This window comes from Lytechinus variegatus, chromosome 5 (assembly GCF_018143015.1).
Source record: "Lytechinus variegatus isolate NC3 chromosome 5, Lvar_3.0, whole genome shotgun sequence".
Taxonomy (NCBI): Eukaryota; Metazoa; Echinodermata; class Echinoidea; order Temnopleuroida; family Toxopneustidae; genus Lytechinus; species Lytechinus variegatus.
In genome coordinates this window covers 13,011,033-13,034,711 of record NC_054744.1, presented here as the reverse complement: position 1 = coordinate 13,034,711, position 23,679 = coordinate 13,011,033, and the positions used below count along the sequence as shown (strand labels likewise).

General features: G+C 35.0%; 1 protein-coding gene across 2 annotated transcripts in view; it reads left to right on the top strand.

Moving 5' to 3' along the window:
* The window catches only part of LOC121415382 (tetratricopeptide repeat protein 37-like), a 54,065-nt gene extending 31,572 nt beyond the window's left edge, over window positions 1-22,493 (top strand). For both annotated transcript variants that reach the window (XM_041608577.1, XM_041608578.1), the window contains exons 25-45: window positions 375-453; window positions 1,790-1,851; window positions 2,402-2,527; window positions 3,182-3,256; window positions 3,854-3,998; window positions 4,875-4,968; window positions 5,609-5,686; window positions 7,016-7,143; window positions 8,406-8,529; window positions 9,442-9,616; window positions 11,637-11,683; window positions 11,910-11,982; window positions 12,934-12,984; window positions 13,261-13,378; window positions 15,294-15,422; window positions 16,403-16,503; window positions 17,783-17,932; window positions 19,373-19,513; window positions 20,371-20,504; window positions 21,578-21,707; window positions 22,367-22,493. In XM_041608577.1, coding sequence (XP_041464511.1) covers window positions 375-453; window positions 1,790-1,851; window positions 2,402-2,527; window positions 3,182-3,256; window positions 3,854-3,998; window positions 4,875-4,968; window positions 5,609-5,686; window positions 7,016-7,143; window positions 8,406-8,529; window positions 9,442-9,616; window positions 11,637-11,683; window positions 11,910-11,982; window positions 12,934-12,984; window positions 13,261-13,378; window positions 15,294-15,422; window positions 16,403-16,503; window positions 17,783-17,932; window positions 19,373-19,513; window positions 20,371-20,504; window positions 21,578-21,707; window positions 22,367-22,441 — 2,235 coding nt within the window. In that variant the 3' untranslated portion in view covers window positions 22,442-22,493. The remainder of the gene's footprint in view (window positions 1-374; window positions 454-1,789; window positions 1,852-2,401; window positions 2,528-3,181; window positions 3,257-3,853; window positions 3,999-4,874; window positions 4,969-5,608; window positions 5,687-7,015; window positions 7,144-8,405; window positions 8,530-9,441; window positions 9,617-11,636; window positions 11,684-11,909; window positions 11,983-12,933; window positions 12,985-13,260; window positions 13,379-15,293; window positions 15,423-16,402; window positions 16,504-17,782; window positions 17,933-19,372; window positions 19,514-20,370; window positions 20,505-21,577; window positions 21,708-22,366) is intronic.
* The last annotated feature ends 1,186 nt before the right edge of the window (window positions 22,494-23,679 follow it).

Here is a 23,679-nt window from a genome sequence, read left to right as displayed (position 1 = left end):
CGACACATCTTAGAGTCGACCGTATTCCTAAATGACATCTCATCAAATTGACCTGGAATAGAAAAGCAGACATTTTTGTATTAGATTGGAGAAAGGTATGGACATGCAATGCTGTAGTTCAAAAATTACCACCCAATTTGATCTATCTTATATTTTTTCTTCCATGTGTTGATTTTAGTGTTTTATGTTTAGTTCTGGTGAAAAATTGATAAGACCGCCATATAGACCTGTTAAAAAACACCAGGTTCTCAGTATTCTTAGTGAAGCAGAAAGTCAATTTTTCTCATACAGGTGTAACTATGAAAACCTGTCTAGATAATCTCTTACTTTGAACTAACATGTCGTTATTCTTTTTTTTTAATACTGGTGTACAGTTTATCCGGAAAGCCATCAAGCTAGATGAATCTAATCACATGCACTGGACTGCATTGGGTGTTGTTGCAGCATCAAAAGGTTAGTACATATCAGAGTCTCACTCAATGTGCACAATGGTGAGAGCTTGAAGACAATTGTGATATAGGCCTATCAGCAAGACACGATACCTAAGATATCGAGGCCATCTGAATAAAGAGTTAAATTTCCATTTCTTTGCTACTGATAGTGGGTCAATATATTCACACAATGCTTATTGACCTATTTAATTGGACCATTGCAAACTCCTAACCAAAGATAGCCTCATTGATCAGTGCGAATATTTGTGGAAATAATTTCTTACTAGATGTACATGTATCTCGATCATCATTTGAACTCTTAAGTGGAAATTTATCAGCCATCTCACTCATGTATATTTATTGAATCTCTATCTGCGAGGCTAAACATTTTTTTGTGTGTGTAAATGGACAATTGGTGGTATGCTTGTACCCCCAAAAAAAACTATTAAGTGGTAATGCTACCTAAAGTATGGAATTATTTGGTATTTTCATCTTTCCATGCAAATTGTACAAAGCATATTTTATTCATATAACTTCTGAAGGTTTCCATGGCGAAGAACAATAATGTAGTAGATTTCACGGTACACCATGTATCTTTCTTGGGCAAATGTTGGTCCTGAAAAGGAACACCCAATCTCGACGTTTCGACAAGTTTGTTCTTGTCATCCTCAGGAGAATGAGCAAAGTTTGTAAAAGCAGGCCTTATATACTCTGTCGAAGTGCCGTCTGCACGGTATCTCGCAGGGTACATGTGTCTGATTGGCTATAGATAAGTCACATGACATCCACATATGCGGACGTGAGTGACAACATACAAATTGGGCGCGCAAAACCAGCCACGACCTGAAATGCCGTCATTTATCATTCCCGCTAGGATTAGCATTTTATGAATGACAAAAGCCACCACTTCCGCCCGTGCGCTGCAGTGCTCACACGTGTGTGTGGAAACTCCCGGTAGGCTAATTAGGCAAATTAGCCCCTTTGTCTAGAACGGTAAGCCAGATATTGCTAAGTTGGAGGCCGCTGTCTTGAGGAACAGTGTTATGTTCCTCAATCTCCAACGCTTCTCTGACTCTCCGCTGATGCCAGTAGGGGACACGGGTGACTAGTCTACTTTCATCCCAGAGGATCCGGTGATCATGCGTATGAGCATGATCGATGATTGCAGACTTGTCCCTCTCGTCTCTCCTACCATGGGTCTTATGTTCCTTAATCCGAGGGTCGTTCCTTTAACACTCGGATTAAGGAACATAGCCTCTTTATTTTAATACTTTTGCAAATTTCGGAATGCGAGTGCAACATATGGATAGGAGTAATTGCATGAAGTATTGATGGTTTTGCCTTCTTGTTATTTACAGCTGTTGACGACCCAAAACTTGCACAACATGCCTTCATCAAATCAATTCAATTAGAATCAAAGGTAGACATTTTTTTATCTTATACTCTGTATTTGTAGTGTTTAAGATTTAATGTACATAGTATGCCACAGTTATGAAAATTTCTTGATTTAACACAGACATGTAGAAGGTCCCGTAATAAATGTACACTTTTGGCAATGGATCCTGTATTTGCACTAGTAGATATGCTAGTTGCTGTGCTTCAGCCCCTAATTATTATTGTTTTTTTTTCTCACTGTTTATATAAATTATTTGCACTTGTCTTAGAAACTTGCAACCAAAGTGACCATGATTTTTACCTTTCTAACTAGATTATTTGAATTTATTTCAAATTCATGGGCTAAACTATTATAATATAAACACTAATATGAATTTTAGTACATTTGCTTAAGGACAGAGGATCTTCTTTTAAAAGTTCTGAAGTATGACCTGACCAAGCATAGAATCTGCAAATCCCTGTCAATTTATAGCCAACAAATGATTGTCTTTGTTAGCTGAACATTTCTGGAATGTGAGTCAATAAAATGCAACAGACTAGAAGTTAATGTTAATTGTGTCTTATTTTTACTACAGAATGTTGTAGCTTGGACCAACCTAGGAACCTTGTACCTATCCCATGGGAACCTAAAGCTTGCTAATGAAGCCTTCGCTGTTGCCCAGTCTTTGGAACCGAACTATGTGCAATGCTGGATTGGACAGGTAGAAATAATTTGTGTTTTGTCAAAAAAAAAAAATACTTAGTAGTAGCTTGATTTATGTAGCACATTTTCCAGAGGATACAAAATGCAACTATTACTACCCTGACTTTAGCTCGAGGTGCTGCGCAATTCTGGCACTCGGTGCATTCAACAAAAATAATTCTGTCAGGTATCTATTCACATCACCTGGGTTGAGTGCAGCACAATATGAATAAATTTCTTGCTGAAGGAAAACATGCAATTGCTTGAATTCAAACCCATGATGATTTGTTTGAAAGATGAGAGTCAGATACACCATATGATTAAGAAAAACATGACGATCATTTATTTAGCGAAGCTTGATATTTTCTTCTGTTGACCAGTCAAGTTATCTTTTAAAATTGCTCCATCTGCAGTAATTACATTATGTTAAAAGTTTTGCAGAAAATTGTTTAAGAGATGATCAATAAATTTGTTTCCTGGAAAAGTGTCAGAGTATTTTCGTTCGGTGTCCTCAAGTATCTCTTAAGCCCCTTTCTGGTTGTTGTTGTTCATATTATTGTATTTGTACATTAAAATAATGAAATATGTCATGTAAATACTGATTTTTTATGTTTTTTCCCTTCTGTTTACATGTATTTTCTAAAGATATTTATTCTGAATCTCTATCATTCAGAGCATGCTAGCTGAGACGTTAGGGAGCCAAGAAGCCATGGACCTCTACAGACATACCACAGAGTTAACTACACATGTAAGATCTACAATGCTAAGATATCTAATGAAAATAACTCGGATTTTTCATGGTACTTGAAAATAATGGTAATAATAATAATATATAGCATTTATGAGGCGCCGATCTATCTAGTTGCCTATTCAGTGGCGCATTATATATTACCCCGGCTGTAGTTTATAGTTTATGGTAATTTATAAATGGTTTAAAAAAGGAACCTACTTCCTTTATAAGTATGACTTATTCATTTTTAGATTTAACCGTAATGTGTGCTATAATGTGCACCTAAGTATTTACATATAGTCTAGTCTGGCAGGGAAAAAAAGTTATATGGGGGCTTTGGGCAATTTAGCCCATTGCCCCAAAATGGTCAAAAGAGCCCTGGAAAATAAAAAGAAAGACCCCCATTGCAGAATTAGGCAGCTTAGGCAGTAGATTGTGAAAAGTAGCCCTGGAAAATGAAAAAATAACTCTTTTGCCAGAAATCCAGTTCTACTAAGGCCAGATTGGCAATCTTCATATCCGTGACAGAGACCAAACCAAGCCTGGTAATAATCGACCTTGATGTTGACCTTGACCTATTCTTCTAAGCATGTTTTTTTTAATATTCTTTGATAGGTTGAAGGTGGCCTTGGCTATGCTGATTTGGTGTGTAGTGCACTCCTAGACCCATCACTCAACAAGGATTCTGAGGTGTACAGATACAATGTGATTCAGATGGCTGCCATTCCCGCTGCTGATGCCGCAATAGGCAAAGTTGCAGGTGTGTACACGTACAGTGAATGATCTATAAGTTGGATTGGGTATGACAATAAAGATGCCGATTTGACAAACAATGACTAAAATAGAGATAAAATGAAAAAAAAAACAGTGAGAGAGTGAGATACAATAAATTTGGATTTAAAACTGGCAGCTCAATTCAATCCATTTCATGGTAATAACTATACATGTACATATTATGATCATAAATGGTTCAGCAAAAACAAGATTAGCTGGTGGTTCATAAAGATTTATGATATAAGGGTAGAAGAAAAAAAGAAGAATAGTAAATATGTGTGTAATGGTAAAGAAGGTTCCAAGATTGACTTGTCTGTTGTAAATAATTCTTACACATCTTCCTTTCTAAATCTATTTTTATGTTGCATTTATTATTATGAACTTGCACCTTATTAAAGCTAATTGATAGTAGTTGCAGTAAAACACTAATTTCGTGAGAAAGTTTGTAAAACCAAGGTTAAGTATGACTATATCATCGTGGATCTAGATCTGGCACAGTTACGTAAACTGAACTTTGTGAAATCATAAAATCTAAGCTGAAATACGATCACACTGAAGATCGCCAACACAGATAGGTACACGTGGGACAATGTATTGTTATTGCTGGAATAAAGACCCGACTGAAGTGACCGAATCCGCGCTTATTTTGTTTGCTTTTTTCTCCACAATTACACGATTTCTTCTAGAATCCTTTGGCACAGATTTTTTATTCATACAAAGAGACACTTGGGTGGTCATTATATTGGATTCTGTAAAAAGTCATTTTGAGATCGTTACCAGAACTGGAATTTATCTTTAACTTATTAAGCCCTTTCTCCCTCTTTTCTCCTTCCCCCCTTTTTAATCATCAACGTTATCACAGATCGTCTCCAGATTAGTGGAGAAGCTCACACTTTACATGGAATATTACAAGAAAGACAAGGTCTACATCGAGCTGCAGAAGTGTCCTATAAACAGTGAGTCTTAATAAATGTAGAAATATTCTCCACTCAAAGTCAACTTCAGTTTGGTTTATTTGTTAAAGTCTCACAAAATGTAGTATGACATTTGATGAGATAGGACAAACACTGATGATTAGAATACAACCTAAAATTTTCATAGAAGTGATATAGTGGTAATAACAAAAATAATGGTTAAATATGAAGGGAAATACCATTGAAAAGTTGACCATAAGATAATAGCTTCTCTTTTAATGAAACAAACATGTAGATGTAAGATATAAGTAGCAAAGCTTGGTTTATAATACTAGTAATGATAGATTCTTTTAAAGCAGACACATCCATCAGGCATGGCGCTTTTTACAATCATTAAAATTAGGGCATAAATACGAAATTGTCTTACACCTTATAATTAAGTACAAACTATCAAACTTAATACATCACTTGCTGGAACTCCATTCCTTTTCAGCTTGCACAAGATATACAGATGTTTCGAAGCACGTTGGATGAGCTGTTCCACTTGCAGATCCCAATTTAGGTTCCTTTCAAAAGGAAGGGGGCAAGAACTTAACAATAATTATTTCAAAAATTTCCCATCATTGTTATGCATGTCCATACTTGCTAACTGCCAAGATAATTCTTTACACTGTTTTCCCAGAGCACTAGAGGTGGTAAAGACTCAGGGAGATGCGAAGCAGATCAACATCGCCTTGTCTAATCATGGTAGAGCTTTGAAGTAAGTGGAAATCAATCGTTCGTTCTTTTATTTCAGTGCCTAGATAGAAAGGCAGACACAGAAGCATGTTGACACACACCTTGTTAAGAAGTAACATGCAGCATTGATTTGTCAATATAAGTTAGAATATGGATTGTCTGCACTTTTTAATTTTTTCCTCAAATCTGTGTACATGTATGTTTGTGACTTATATGCCTTTTTACTAAATAGTGCAAAGTCATGGAAGTTTCTTTCCTGGCAAGTTTCATAAAATTGTTCATAGGATACAAGTGACTTTATGCAGAACTGGTGACCTTTTCTTGTGCTAAATGTCATATTCCTATGTAGCTGACATACATGTGGCACCTAAGATCATGTTCCAGTCGAACATAAAGTCATGCGTAACTTTATTTCAGTTCAGTATCAAATCATTTATCTTCCACAATCTGATAAAAATACAAGTACAATAGTATAAAAATATTCAGAAATACATTAAAACTACAAATACATTGATATACAAAAGGATGCATTATAAATACAACAATAACAGAAAGTGGTAGGTTTTGACAATGGGCCTCAAGACCTTTCAAAGGTCAATCCTTACAATGCATGAAAAGCTTTATGACAACCCACTGGAGAACCCAGTAACAAGGTATCTACATGTACTTAATAAAATAATTACAATATATTGCAAGCATTTTGCAAACAGTACATTAATTGTGGCTATGTCCAACAAGCTCTTTCAATCTCTCAGGTTTAGTGTAAAAGACATACATGAAGATGATAAATTATTCACTCATTTTAAAAAGTTGAATCTCCCCACTTATTCCCAAATCTGAGAAATCATACCCCTTTCATAAACCCCATTAAAATGAATTAGGCGGCTAATAGCAGCATAATTTGGTCGTAAAATTGGAGGAGGACAAGAGTTATCCGCATTACTCTGATGCTGCTATTATCCGCATAATAGCAGCATCGGGACAAGATTTTGAGTTTATGAACGCATTTCCAAATAATGCGGATAATTGCCATGGTGCGGTCACAAGGTCACCCTTTTCCAACACAACCGCATCGGAGGGGCGTGTCCAGTTGTCATGGCGATTATCCGCCTTTTTCAGGACGGGCGCTCGTAAAAATAATGTGGCTTATTTTCGGAGTTTATGAACGCAATTTTTATTGAATTATCCGCATTACTCTTAGGCGGCTAATTGGAGGATAGGTTTATGAAAAGGGTATCAGTCACTATGCCTAAAATATAATATGTTAGTAAGCAGATTTATCCTAAATGTTTTTTTATGGTTAAAGAAAATAGAGTACTAGAATCATTCTATCCTTCCATCATTACTCCAGCTCCATTGGTAAAGCAGAGGAAGCCAGAGATACCTTACGTTCTATCAGTCCTCTGGTTGATATTCAAGACATCCTTCAGCTTGCTCTGGCCCTCTATCGGAACAAGGAATGGCAGGAAGCCTATATGGGTAATTGGCAAATTTTCACACTACATGTATCATTAGCTTCTTTCTTGCTTTTTAGTAGTTGCAATTAACTACTTAGACTCGAGCGTTTTTTATGTCCTCGTGGCAATGAGTCTTTGAACGTGTAATATGGAACTCTTTTTTTTTAATGCATACAATGGTTTTAATTTTCTTTTACAGTACAAGTAATATGTTATGTGATTCATTAGAGTATCATACTGAAATAAAGGGCCTGTCTGATGGAGTATTATGTAAAAATAATTTAAAATGGTGTCATTACCACTTTAAAATGTTTTGATCATGATTTTTTTAATCAATATTTGTTCAACCAAAAGGAGGTTGTTATGCAAATGGCCAAATTTATGATGTCACATTAAACATTGTGTATTGTTGTATAGTGTATAAGATGAGAGTAAGTTAGTAAAAAGACAATAAGATAAACTTAATATCACCTTACTATCTCAACTTTCTATACTCTGCAAAAAAGATACAGTGAGACTATAGGCGCTGCTTTTCCGACGGCGTCGGCAACAACATCAAATCTAAGGTTAATTTTTTAAAATGACATCATAACTTAGAAAGTATCTGGACCTAGTTCATGAAATTTGGACATATGGGTAATCAAGTATTACTTAACATTCTGCCTTGATTTCAGGTCACATGACCAAGGTCAAAGTCATTTAGGATCAATGAACTGTTAGGGGTATTTGTTGAATTTCCATCGTAACTTTGAAATTTCTTGGATCTAGTTCATAAAACTTAGACATAGTGACATACAGTAAGAGTAATTAAGTATCACTGAACATCTTGTGAGAGTTTCAGGTCACCTGACGAAGGTCAAAGGTCAGGGTCATTGAACTTTGGTCATGTTGGGGGTATTTGTTGAATTGGCATCATAACTTGTGTATGGATCTGATTCATATAACTTGGACATAAGAGTAATCAAATACTTGTGTAAATGATCTTAGAGCACATGATCATGGTCATGGTCAATGGACATAGTATTTTATTATTTTTATATTATCATATGTTTTCTTTTGTGAATTATTATTCAATAGCTGTTTTTTGAAAGTCAGCACTGCTGCTATATCGAATCGCTTAATGCAGGCGAGACTGCCAGAGGTGTTCCACTTGACTGTTCTTGATTTCCCTTGCTTCTGTACATTTTGTCTTAATACATGTATGTTATTTACCATTGTAATTTAGCTCATATTTTTGAATTAATTTTGTTTATGTATGTTTCTATATTTTCTTGACTCAATCAGCTTATGAGCAAGCATTGCAGTTAGTTTCTTCTGACGTTGAGAGATCTCAGATCCTGACAGCTCTTGCCATGGTGTCCTGCCAATCTGGAGATCTTGCCACTGCTAAAACCTTGCTCTTTCAAAGGTGAATCTCACCATTTTTAAATCTTATTCACCACCAATCCTCTGATTTTTTACATATTTCTGAACTTTACATTTTTGACAGGATTTTGAGATTATTTGCTTCAATGTGAAATGAAATTCAAATATTTCATCTACTGAAGAAAAATGGCAAGTTGTAGGTCATGGCTCTCAGAGGCATTTTTGGATTCTTTACCTAGATAGCATATTCTACATATATATGCAATGTCAACTATATTAGAGTACCTGCACATCATTAGAGGCTATGGTCCTTGGGTGTTTAAGGTTAGAGACCTTAGATATTGTCCTAATGTATAATTTGGTCCTATTCAAATTGCTCTCTTTAACATTATGATTTTGTGCCAAGGTTTCAACTTTCTTTTAAACAAGATCATGGATCTGTCTATAATGGTGTAGATGTGGCTAACTTTTCAACAGTAACACATCCCTGTTCTGTATGCTGTTCCTGCTCTGCCCATGACATTACTCTGTTTTTATCTATGTAGGGAATAACATTCAATATATAACTAATTGTATGTAAAGCATTTCTTGGTCAAGCACCCAGCTACACCATAGAATTGTGGACTTGTCATGTAGGCATAAACCCAATCAGCCCATCAGTAAATAAGTTGAAATCAATATTTTTATTATATCTATTTGATGAATAACAAGGCTTATCAGGAGATCTGGGGGGCATTTCATGAAAGGACTTGTCGGACGTTTTATCCGACAAGTCCCATTTTATCCGACAGTTACCATAGGAGCAGTGCCTCTCAGCCAATCAAAATCATGGAAAGATGTCAGATCTGACAACTTGTCGCATGAAAATATGATCAGTAGAATGCATACTTATTGTTGAATAGTATCTGCACTCTATAGATATACTGTAATCATTATCATTATGATCTCCTTGTAGTTCCCAGCTGTCGTCCCCCTGTCGTGAAGGGCTAGTAGCACTGAGTGCCCTGGGACTGCAGACCCAGGATATGGTCCTCACCAATGCAGCCCTGGCTGAGCTTGCCAAGCAGCCTAACCAACAGGACCTGGTCCACCAAACAACGGTCCTGGCCTCCGCTGCTCATTACTTGCAGGTTAATAAGAAATTATCCTCAGGGCAATTAAAAAAGATGTTAGTCCTACCCGGAATATGTGTGGGCGCGTGGTCTAGTGGTTCTGACTCTCGCCTTTCAAACAGAGGGTCGTGGGTTCGAATCCAAGCCGTGGCGTGTTTTTTTTTTCAACAAGAAATTTATCCACACTGCTGTTCGACCCAGGTGAGGTAAATGGGTACTGGCAGAAAGTAACTCCTTAAAAAGCTGTGCGCACCAGAATCAGTAGACTAGCTTAGCCACGGTAATATAAGAACGCCTTGAGCACCTAGCAAGGTGGATACATGGGCGCTATACAAATCCTATATTATTTATTTATTTGTTTATTTGTTTTATTTATTTATCTTAATTTAATATGTGGTACCTTCATGAGATGATTTTTATTGTTCTTATTCATATGCTCTTTAATCATCATGGCTAGAGTAGCTCATGGATTGAAATAAAAATTGAGAAAACTGGGGATCAAAAGGCTGGTAATATAAGTGGAATTAGAATCCAACATTAACATAGTTTTTTGTCTCACCTGCGAAGCAAAGTGAGACTATAGGCGCCGCTTTTCCGACGGCGGCGGCGGCGGCGTCGTCAACATCAAATCTTAACCTGAGGTTAAGTTTTTGAAATGATGTCATAACTTAGAAAGTATATGGACCTAGTTAATAAAACTTGGCCATAAGGTTAATCAAGTATTACTGAACATCCTATCAGAGTTTCATGTCACATGACCAAGGTCAAAGGTCATTTAGGGTCAATGAACTTAGACCATGTTGGAGGAATCAACATCGAAATCTTAACCTGAGGTTAAGTTTTTGAAATGTCATCATAACTTAGAAAATATATGGACCTAGTTCATGAAACTTGGACATAAGGTTAATCAAGTATCACTGAACATCCTGCATGAGTTTCACATCACATGACCAAGGTCAAAGGTCATTTAGGGTCAATGAACTTTGGCCGAATTGGGGATATCTGTTGAATTCCCATCATAACTTTGAAAGTTTATGGATCTGATTCATGAAACTTGGACATAATAGTAATCAAGCATCACTGAAAATTTTGTGCAAGTTTCAGGTCTCATGATTAAGGTCAAAGGTCATTTCGGGTCAATGAACTTTGGCCGAATCGGGGTATCTGTTGAATTACCATCATAACTTTGAAAGTTTATTGGTCTAGTTCATTAAACTTGGACATTAGAGTAATCAAGTATCACTGAACATCCTGTGCGCATTTCAGGTCACATGACCAAGGTCAAAGGTCAATGAACTTTGGCCGAATTGGGTGTATCTGTTGAATTACCATCCTAACTTTGAAAGTTTATGGATCTGATTCATGAAACTTGTACATAAGAGTAATCAAGTATCACTGAACATCCTGTTCGAGTTTCAGGTCACATGATCAAGGTCAAAGGTCATGTAAGGTCAATGAACTTTGGCCATGTTGGGGTTTTTTGTTGAATAACCATCATATCTCTGTAAGTTTATTGGTCTAGTTCATAAAAAAGGGAAATAAGAGTAACCATGTATCACTGAACATCTTGTGCGAGTTAGAGTAGTATTCAAAGTGAGCACTGCTGCTATATTGAACCGCGTGATGCAGGTGAGACGGCCAGAGGCATTCCACTTGTTTTATCATATGCCAATTACTTAAAGTTAGTTCTCCATTGGGTTATATGGCAGTTTTTTTTCCAGGTATCAGCTTACTCACAGATGAATTTCTAGGATTGTTATTTTGTATAGCAGAAGCCACCGCAGTAGTTTTAGACATTACAAGTTAGATTTTGGAGATACCCACACCAAGAATTAAGATCTGGAAAAGTACTTCTTTCAGAATGTATTATACTAAATTTTTACTCTTAAACAAGATCGAATAGATGGCTCGTTTCGGCAATAGTACACATCTCCTTTAACTTGCCTATTTAATGACTTTCAGCTTACAAAATGTATAATTGATAATGATGAATTGTTTAGTTTAGTCATGATTTCGTTTTGTTTTCCTCATATATCAGGGTGATTTACCAGCAATGTCTAAACACCTCATGAAAGCAGTTAAAGAGTAAGTACATGTACATCAACTTAATAAGCATGAACCTTTGCAGTCAGAATGATGTTATGTCACACATTGAAGTTATACAGAGTATAGTGAAATGTATTCAAGCTTTAATCTCATGGATTACTGATCCAGTTGATGTTTGAACTCTGTATAAATCTTAATTGTAGAATTTTTAATGATTTGATAGTTAATTTTCATCAAAATAATGTTTGTTTTTCTTCTAATTCAGTTATCCCAATGACAATCAGTTATGGAATCTGGCAGCAGAACTGATGCTACTGCTTGATGCTACAAATGTGGAGGTATTTATCATTTTTGTTTGTTTGAAAGAATCAGATCGCAGAGGCCTCTTTATTAATCATCCCTTCGTCCAAAAAGAAAAATCAATATGAATATGAGGCACTGACATGTACATTTTTTTTTCATTGTTTAATTTCTATTTCATCACCTTTGTAGCTTTCATGATGCAAGAATAGTGAAGATTGAATGATTAATATCCAATCTTTAATTTCCAAGATATATTTTTCTCAAAAATGCAAGCTTTTGCCACGTACCAAAAATATAATGGTCAAGGTTTTGCGATCGAAGGCAAGAGAAATTCCAAACAAAATATGAATTCAACAACATTGATTGGCAAATGTCATACAATGACTGATTGCCAAACTTTGTGCAACCAGGATCCAGATACACTGTAATAAAGGCCCATTTTCTAATTGAATGATGGGAAATGAAGTCGTGCTCAGTTATATGTATGTTAAGCCCGTCTCACACTTTGTGTTCCGATATGACATTATTTTCTGTTAAAATCACATTTTGCATTTAATATGAAAGTTCCAAAAACATGAATTACTTTATTTGAATTTTGGCATAATGAAATCATAATTTTGCTGTGCGGCAAGCCCTGTGGTCAGATTATTCCAAATCGGCTTCAAGTCGCAGCCGATGATGACGTCATTACGATTTGAAATTGAATTTGCTCTTATTCCTACATTGAGGCTCGAACTACAATGAATTTTGATTTCAGTAGCTCTACAAGTATTCTGACCTCGGATCACTAAGATTTTATTGGTTGGAATGTTCATGTCAATAGTATTATGATTTCTTTGAAAATTGGATCGCAATGAATTGCAGTGTGAGCCGGCTTTAAAATAGACCTTGAGCATCCCAAACATTATAATCATGTGTTGAACCATGTGTTACTTCAAAATCAGCTTTATGAAGTGCAACTGTCTTCCGTTTCTATTTTATTGCAGTTTACATTGACCTGTTCAGAAAAGGCAAGGCTTCTAGTACCTACCCACAAGGTGAGATGTAAATATATAAATTAGTTCATTTCAACAACAAGCTCATATTTTCTGTACACAACATGCCATCATTTAACTTTGATAAAAGTTTAGCTAAAAAAAATCTTATTGTTCAAAACAAAGGAAGAAATTTGTATAAGTGCCAGTGTGCAATGTCATAAAATAAAGTTGTTTCTATTGGTTTCTTTCTGTTTTGAATCATTGAACATATGATAGTTCTTGTGTTCATTGTGTAGATATTTGTGTGTAACCACTGTCTATAATGCCTTCTTGTAGAATGTTCTTCAAGTCAATGCTGCAGCAAAACTTTGCTCTGGTTGCCATGGTAACCCTTCCAGAGGTCGTCTTTCTCCCAGCTTGATCGCAGCACAGAAGGCTGTCCATGCCATGCCAGGTACATTCAGAATATTAATTAAAGAGAAATTCCAGTAGTTGCAGTAAACACTGATTTCATGAGAAAGTCTGTAAAACCAGGCTTAATTGTCAGTATATCATCGAGGATCTAGATCTGGTACAGTTACATAAACTGAACTTTGTGAAATCTTGAAATCTACCCTGAAAAATGTTCACACTGAAGATCACCAACACAGATAGGCACACGTGGGACAGTGCATTATTATTGCTGGAATAAAGACCCGACGGAAGTGACCGAACCCGCGCTTATTTTGCTTATTTCTCAGCAATTACACAATTTCTTCCAGAATCCTTTGGCACATATTTTTTATTCATACAAACAGACACTTGGGTGGTCATTATATTAGATTCTGTAAAAAGTCATTTTTAGATACATGTAGTTACCAGAACTGGAATTTATCTTTAACCCTTTGAACCCTGAATTATTTGGGGTGGTCATGACCCATACCTACCCTGAATTATTTGCACTTATCAACCACATTAATAAAATCCCATGATTCGAGCCCACGCGGCATCTTCCCCCTGCTGGTACGTGGCCCGCCCTGACTGAAGTTGTTTAGCTTCTTACAGACCTAGTCTACAGACAGAAATATGATCTTTTGTGTCTGTTTTAGGCTCAAATCACTCTTTCAACTGAAGTGAGTTTTATCAATAGCTGCCCCACAGTCAGCGTTATGACTCACCGCATATTACCATACATACCACACAATCTTTTGCAGTATAGTAGTATATGTTGGCCATTTTTTTTTATGCTAAATGAAATTATCAACTGAATATTCCTACTCGTACTAGAAAGATGACATCATTATTAATGATCACTGGATATTTAGAACCCATGTTTTTCAAGTCACATGGCTTCAGGCCGGTAGGTACTCCGGCCTGTTGGGTTTTGGCGAGTTCACTGCACAGTATTCTGGCCTATCGGGGTCAAAGGGTTAAGAGAAATTATCTTTGAATCAGTCTTAAATTTTGAAGTCAACATTAAACCCTTACCAGACTGATGGCATGTATGTATGGCAAAGGTGATCAAGTAGAATCTCAGAGCAAGTAAAATCTCTTGAAACTGTGAGAGCTAAAGCTAAAAAATAATTTTCCTTTTGTTATTAAGAATCTAGATCATAACACATTGCTGACAACACTGCTTAGCAGTTGAAGTGTAAAGAACGAGCAAAGGACTCTTCATTCACTGCATAATTGATACTTCTTGGACAATCATAAGTGAAATAATATACATGTATATATGAAACGTGCAGAAGGTTTACGGTTCACCATGTGTAATATGAAGAAGGGAAGGAAATACAGGCAGAAAGATTGAAATGGAAAGACGAGATGGAATGAACAGAGAAAATTGGAAGTATTCTTTTCTTGAAAGTGAGTTAAGTCCTGAAAAGGACTGTAAACCAGATGAGATGAGCTGAATATGGCTTGAGTAGCGATGGTTTGAGTAGTAGCAGGTTGAAATCTCGTCTTTTCGTTTCAATCTTTCTGCCTGTATTTCCTTCCCTTCGTCATATTACACATGGTGAACAGTAGACCTCCAGGTTACAAACTCCACCATGCAAACCTACAAAGATCATCCCAATATATATATGTCATCGTGTGCTAATATGTAAAGCCATGCACATATTTTCACAAAATGCTTATGCGCCATATTCACAATTTTGATGTTTTTATATGCAGCAATAGCCATGTAAAGAGGAGTAATTTTGACAATTATCTGTCAAAATAGGCAAAACCTAAGGCAATACAAAAGTTTCAGATCGTTGAGTCTTTACCTTGACCCAAAACATATCACACTTTTGCTGTTTAAAGTATTTTTTTATTGCAGACAATTCAAACTTTTATTGAGTATCATTCTCTTTCACTTCATTTTATTTATTTCATTTTTTGAAAAGGTGATATGAATAATTGGGCCCTTCTTGGAGCTGCTTGTTCTGCTCAGACAACATACCAACATGTCCACCAAGACAAGTGGAATCTGATAGATGTCAATCTTCAAGTGGCCAAATTCCTCTTGCAAACAAGTGAGTAAAATGGGTAATTTGGGTAATGTTATTTTTGTGAAGTACCTGAAAAGAATTAGTTGATTCAGCCACTGAAAATTCTTATATTTCAAGAATGAGAATGTAATTTCTGAATGTATTAAACATATTCACAAAGATGGTGAAGTAAAAATATGGTTTGTGCAGATTTATGTAATAAATGACTAATTTGGCATGTTAATCGAGAGTGGTCAAATAATGCAAGGGCTCTTTTGGCCAAAACTAGCAGTGGTTTTAGACCATGGTTATTTAACCCTAAAAAGACTGGGGGGGCTGAATCAGCCCCCCCCTCGACATTTTTCGCGATAAATCCGCCGCGCGAAATTTTTTGACCGCGTCACTCGCTGACTTTTTACTTTCAAGTCTCGCGCAACTTTTGAGACCAAAATTGTGACCCCTGGGTACGCGGTTCCAAAATTACGCAACATTTTGTAAGTGCATGCAGACCCAAAATTACTCAAAAACATGAATTTGTGTACAAATCCAATGCAAATAGTGTTCTTAGCCAAAATTCATAAATGTATCATTATTTTTCCTTTTACTGCTTAAAATCAATTAATTTTGATTAAAAAATTCTTAAGCGTCGAAATAGCCCAGTCTATTTAGGGTTAGGTGAACCCAGTGACTGATATTGACATAAATTATTACAATTTCAAACCATGGCAATAGCATAAATTTTGCTAGCTTGGTAAAAGAAGAACTTGTGTCCAAGATTAAATGCGCTTAATATAATGATATCTGAATGATGATAGTATGCATTGCTTGATAAACTAGGTGATGTAATTGTAGAAAGATGCATAAGACATTAGAAATAGTCAAGAATGTATTTATACTTTTAACTTTAAAGAGAGCTTGAATTATTTCATGATGTCTCCCATAAATGGTCGTTTTCTGTGAATGATTGTGGAAACTCCATATATCAAGTAGTTAATGAGATTTATTGCGCATTTATCTGTATTTAGGTCAAGCAGATTCTAAGCTAGCTGCATGGGTGTCTCTTCACAATGTATTCTGCTTGTTACAGAGCCAACAATGGAAGGAAGCGAAGGATCTATCACAAAGGGTAATTTATACCCTAGTTTGAAGGCCACCGCACACCTTACGACTTTTTGCGATCCGATTTTGGAACAAATCACATTTTGCTCATTTTCTGAAAATGTGAATGGAACATATTTTATTTGAGGTTAAAATTAATTGAAAGAAGACTAATGTAACCATTTTGTAAGATTGTAAGCCTTTTTTTTGGAGTAAAGGCCAAATTAGTTTCAAATCGTAGCCAATCCCACGACTGCTATGCCGTCATTACGACTAGATATAACGTCAGCCACTATGACTGATTAACCTAGACGTAAAATGTTTCATAGGTAATTGGTAATTACCAGCTTGGCGTTTACCAGCAAAATGCTGTCCTGCCGAGTTCCTACGGGAGCTACCACAAACAGAAACAGATATTAAATTTGCTTTTATTCTGAGGATGATAGCATAGTCAAGATTTGAGCATAGGTATTTGTACAATGATTTAGAACATTACACAGTAAGATATTCCAAGTGTCAATATTAGAATCAAATTCTACTACGTTTTATTAAAAAATTGAGTCGCAGACCAATCCTAAGGTGTGCGGTCGCCTTAAGATTTTGTTAGTTTATGCTTACGATAACCACTAGTAAATCTAGTAAAACTATTCTAGGGAGCATGCAAGAATGAAATCGTGTAAGTAAGAAATAATTCACGACAGCTGGACAAACCATGACAGTTCAAACCTCCATTTGTCTTTATAGTTCCGTTGTGTACAGAGTTTTGTTCTCAACATCTTAATTTTCAGGTTGATATAAAGAATCAGACATTTCTATGAAATGGGTATAAGCATTTGGTTGATGTCTTGATCATAATTTGACAACTTTCAATTTCATGAAGCCCTGGTAAACTTTATTACATATTTATGAATATGAGATGTATTATAGATCTAACATGAGCATGGACATCACATTTCAACTGCAAACTTTTTCAATGAGTTTGGTAGCATTCATCTTCATTTCCCTAATGCAAATTCCTTTTTTGTTAATATTTCTTTTTGTTAATTAGGATATTGCAACATATGTACATGTATCAGGACTTTTCCAACTATCTTCTCTTGGTAGAACAATATTTTGGGACATCTGGGCAATAGTTAGTTCTCAGATTAATTTGTCAATACTAAATGGTTTGAATGTTTCAGTTATAAACATGTTCTACTTGTTTCAGTTTGTTCTTGGTTTCAAATTGATGATTTCGTCGTTCAAACTTTAACTATAGCATTTTCATCCTCTCCCAAATTCCCTACCTTCTCTTTCATCATAATCAGTTCCTTGAATGGTGTAACTATGGAAAGGAGACCAGTGATGACCTTATGCTACTACATACCCTGAGTGACTGGATGGCGACAGGAAAGAAGTCTAATCTCAAAACACTCAGAGAAGCAATCACGGCTTCTCAGTCACCACTGGCATGGCAGGTACAGGTTACAAACCCCTAGGCCTTCATCCACAAAGGTGCCTTTGAACCATGCTTTATGCAGCTTTAGGGGGTGTGATTACGCTTAATTCAGTGCGTGTATTGAGAAAGTGTCCGGTAATGATTGTGTGCTTTTATCACTGCACGATATTGATGTTTGTTACGAAGTAACAGCATTTGTTTAGATAGATTAATTTACATAAAAAGAGGACTCGCTAATACAGTAAGTTTAGAAGCAAGCATCATCATAGCCTTTCTGGCAATAATCAAAAGTGCGCATTCATTATTGGATAAATTAAACATATGTAGATCAATTAAACGACAAGTCCAACCCAACAAAAAGTTGATTTGAATAAAAAAGAGAAAAATTCAACAAGCATAACACTTGAAAATTTCATCAAAATCGGATGTGAAATAAGAAAGTTATGACATTTTAAAGTTTCGCTTGATTTCACAGTTATATGCACATCCTGGTTGGTATGCAAATGAAGAGACTGATGACGTCCTCCACTCACTATTTCTTTTGTATTTTAGTATATGAAATATTCAAATTTTCTCCTCATTGTCAAGTGAAACAGTGGTTAATTCCTCCCTGAACATGTGGAATTAGCATTGTTTAATACTATATGATTCATTGAAGTCGGTTCCTATGGTCAAATCTGTAAAAAATGAAGAAATATATAATTCAAACAATAAAAAACAAAAGAAATAGTGAGTGATGGATATCATCGACTGACTCATTTGCATGTCACTTAGTTGTACATATCACTGTTTTGTGAAAATAAGTGAAACTTTAAAATGCCATAACTTTCTTATTTTACATCCGATTTTGATGAAATTTTCAGCAATATGCTGGTTTGATTTTTCTCTATTTATTCAAATCAACATTTTCCTGGGGTGGACTTGACCTTTAACCACTTCAAGGTACATATCTCTCCACCTGACTCTCATTTTAAATTCTTATTATTAATATTCTTATTATTTGATGAAATGTGAAATGAGGGTTTAAAATTTAAAAAAAATTGAGTTTGCTACTACTGTATGTACTAGGAAATTTGTACGAAATTTCAAGATATTGTTTAGTTTCAAATTGATACTTTGAATACGAAAATCAGATAATTACAAGGTTGATTGTAGGCAAGTATTTAATGTATTATTTGATACTTTAAGTAAATTTGAAAAGATTCTGAAGAAATTAATTAAACAATTCAAATCTACAAGATTGTCTAATTTGATTTACTGCATTGAGGTCAAAGACCATTAATTAAGATCTCAGCATGAAAGATTAATTAGGATTTAAAGAAAAATCATGGCAAATTGGAATGAATTTTTATTTCAAATTTAGAGCATTATCGGATGTTTTAATGAAAAATAAAAACTTATTTGAATGAAATTGATTAAGTTTCATGCAGATATTTTATCTTTCTTTTGTGGAATGAAGACATTAGGTAAGATCTACACTGAATCCATGATGATGGCTGCAGCAGAAGCTTGCTATAAGCACTGTCTATCTCTCATCAGTGGTAGGAAGCAGATCACTATATTACATCAGTTAGCATACCTTGCTATCTTAGGCTTGAAGGTGAGATAACTATGTATTTAATCTTCTCACTTCCCTCTCATATTTTCCATTATCTTAATAATAATGATAACGGTTATTTATATGCGCTATACACAAAAAGTATCACAGCGCTTACAATTGTCAAAAATAAAATATAAATGTAAATCTTAAGTACATAACACACAAAATAGTATAAAAATTGTATACATTAAATTGCATCAACTATTGGTGTTCTTTCCTGTCAGTAGGATGATGTGCAGATTACATTGGAGAAAAGTGTTTGTCCGTTTGTCCCCAATGATATAAAAAATAGCCCTTGTAAATTGCGAAAGAGTTTCTATAAATTGCTTCAGATGATTCTGCATAAGTTTCCCTTCTGTAAGTCAATAATCACTAAAGTTGAAAGAATTTTTTCAGATCAGGAGCCTGTAACACAAAGCTTAGCAATCATCATAGAACATATTTCTACAATTGATGGCATTGACTACAATGTACAACTAATCATGAAAATCAAGCATGTGATTAATCGCTAACCTTTGTGTTTACGGGATCCAGGTTGTGCGAAATGTGGGATTTAACCTCTTATAAGTCTAATTTTACCCAAGTTGAACAGGTTTATTGGGTTCCAAGGGATTTGAACATAGGGAGACTCACAGGTATTAAATCCAATACAAAATATTGGTTGGAACAATTCAGAGTACAGAAAAAAAATCTTTGTACGGAATAGCCTTTCTCTGTGGTGCTGTTTCTCCGGTCCGTCCAGCCAGTGCTTACTTTGTCTTTTCCTCAATCAGAATTATTTACTTCATAAGGAGATATCTTAATTGATGTTCTAACGATGATTGGTGCTGATTTGTTGTTTCTTAATCTTACTACAGATAGCGGATGATAGTGGTTCGTGGAGTGAGCTTGGTCAACAAATGATTGATGAACTCAACAGACAGGCTCCTAAGGAAGCTATGAGTCACTTACTGAAGGGATTACTTTATAAACATCTAGGTAATCAAGACAGGTAAGCATGATTAATGTATTCCCTATTGTAGTTATTGTCATCATTATCATATTCCCCTTTATAATTATTATAACCGTTATCATCTTCATAATATTCACCATCATCATTATAAACATCAACACTATCATCATCATCATTGCATCACTGTCATGAACATCATTATCGTGAACAACATTATCATCTTCAATATCATTAAGGTCAAGTCCACCCCAGAAAAATGATGATTTGAATGAATAGATAAAAATCAAACTAGCATAACACTGAAGATTTCATCAAAATCGGATGTAAAATAAGAAAGTTATGCCATTTTAAAGTTTCGATTATTTTTCACAAAACAGTTATATGCACAACTCAGTGACATGCAAATGAGAGAGTCCATGATGTCCATCGCCCAATGTTTCTTTTGTTTTTTATTGTATGAACAATATTTCGATTTATACAGATTTTGCATTAAGGACCAACTTGACTGAACCATAAAACTTTGAAACAATGGAAATACCATATGTTCAGGAGGAATAAAACTTTGTTTCACAGAACAATGAGAAAATTAGAATATTTCATATAATAAAATGCAACAGAAATAGTAAGTGGATGATATCATCAGTCCCCTCATTTGCATACTGCGCATGATGAACATATAACTGTTTTATGAAATTCAGCGAAACTTAAAAATGTCATAACTTTCTTATTTTACATCCAACTTTGATGAAATCTTCAGTGTTATGCTTGTTGGATTTTCTCCTTTTATTCAAATCATCTTTTATGAGGGGTGAACTTGTCCTTTACATTGAAAAATCATCCTTATTCTTATTATGGTTTGAATCAACATCATATTCAACATTATCATCATTACTATGAGCATCATTATGTTAATTTTATCACCTTCCTTTAATATCATAAGTACCAGTTACCTGTCGATAACTGCTGGTTGCTTTATACAAATGTACGATGAACTGAATTATTGTAACTCATGTTAGCTACACATATGAAGAAGACTCTTGATTTTATGTATTCCTTTCTTGAAGTATCTTAGGCTTATTTTACAGTCTCTTTCATTTGTGATCACTGTGCAGGCAATCAAGAAGGGAATTTCAGCATGGCATGGAGAGCAACGGGAAGCCTGGGGGAGAAGACTACACCCGATCTGTAATAAGACTTCAATTAGTAGAGGCTTTGATGAAGAAGGATAAGGAAGCTTCTAAGGTAACTAAACTGCCATTTTCATCAATTGTTTTTTTGTTATTTTATAATTTTTTTATTTTTATCATTTTCTTTGTTTTTGCCTTTTCATTTGCCGATAGAATAAAATGGTAACAAAGTGTTTGCACACTTATTTGAAAGAGATGTTTAGATGATGAAGTGTCCAAAAAGGCATTTAATGAATATCAAAATATTCTGTAAGGATCACAAACCTTGATATACATCTGTTGTGGAAATTTATCATCTGACACTTTTGCCACTAGCGTGTAAGTGGGAAAAAAACCTAGTCGTGTAAACAAAAAATTCATATCATTTTCTGTATATTAAAGCGTTGAGCACACCACATCAGTACATATCTTGATATATTTACTTTTGTTTGCAGGAAAAAGGTTAATATTCACAGAGTTTCAGGGAAGTCAAATACTGAATTGGATAATTATACCATGGTCACATTTGTTCTATGACGGCCATACAGCAAGTTGAAAACGGCCGTTTTAACATTTTTTTGTCCAACTACATATAGGTGGTTTGAATCAAAATTAATAAAACGGCTGTTTTCGACTCATCGTAGAGAAAATGTGACCAAGGTATTAGCATATGTCTCCCATTGTTGGTTGTTTATTTTCTTTTGATTCATTTGGTTACTTGTTTTCCATATACAGGCACTTGTAAATGAAGCCTTGGAGAAACAGGATCCCTTCAGTGAAAGACTACAGATAATGATTTCAGCACTTTAATTGTAGTTTTTGCAACCATAACTTGATACTTTGATAGCTGAACTTACAATTCAAGAAAAAACAAATCTTTTTAAGACTTTATTTTTAAGGGTGGTGGGATGCTGAGCTATGGCAGTGAAAGCCTTTTTTAGACCAAATTTTGAACAAATATCAGTCTGGTAAATTGGACAATCATTATTCACGGGAAAGGAGGAGAGCAAATTTAATCCCTGATTATATAACTTTAAATCCTCCAAATTCAAGGTGAGGAAAATGTCATTGCTAAGACTTGGTGTCAATGTAATTGTCCCAAAGATTTTTTAATTGAACTGTGAAACAGCAACTTTCTTAATCTGTTTGGTCCATTGTCTAGATCACTGGGCCTATTGCAGAGGCATTGTTAGAGCAGGAAACTCAGTACATGTATATATGGTATAAATAAAAGGCAGAAAAATACTACCTTAATTTATCAGAAACATGGTAACACGTTTAGTGCAAGAGGTCTCATAGACTTGCATATAAAGTGATTCATTACTTTCTGAATTATTGGAATATGAAATCAAAATGGAAGTCCTTATATTTTCCTGATATTTGAACAAAGTTTGACTGTGCATTCAAATGATTTTTTAAATTCATACTGGAGATGATGTGACTTGTGTTTGAACACCCCAATGTATCTTGCCATATCTCAGTGGTTCAGTTGTGAAGTTATGCCTCAATTTAGGAACTATGTTATGGAAATTTCTCAGATCTCCAAATACTGAATGTATGTTGGTGGCCTATTATTACTACACACTAATTGTTGGATGATAGATGACAAAATAAATATGGTCAGATGAGTTAAAAATGGGATAGGATGTACAAGGAATTCAATGAGATTAAAAACTTGTACCTATATTCCCAAAGAAAGCTATATTTCATTATTAAATATGAAAATATAAACCTCGGTGTACATTTATTTCTTAAGTCATTATTCTTTGAATCGTTTTATGTTGTGTATGTGGGAGAAGAAAAATTGAACACAATATAAACCTTGCTGCAAGTCAGTGGATAATTGTAAGATATAAAAAGGTAGAAGTGTAGACCAACATTTAGACTTTCATTGTTTCCGTATGAGAGAAATATGAATGTTGTAACATAAATTAACGGTAACGCTAAGGCCAATGAATTTGAATGAATCATTAAAGTTTAAACAAGCATCATGCTGGAGATCCATTCCTTACAAAGGATCATCATCCGTTAAAAGTACAGTCCACCAG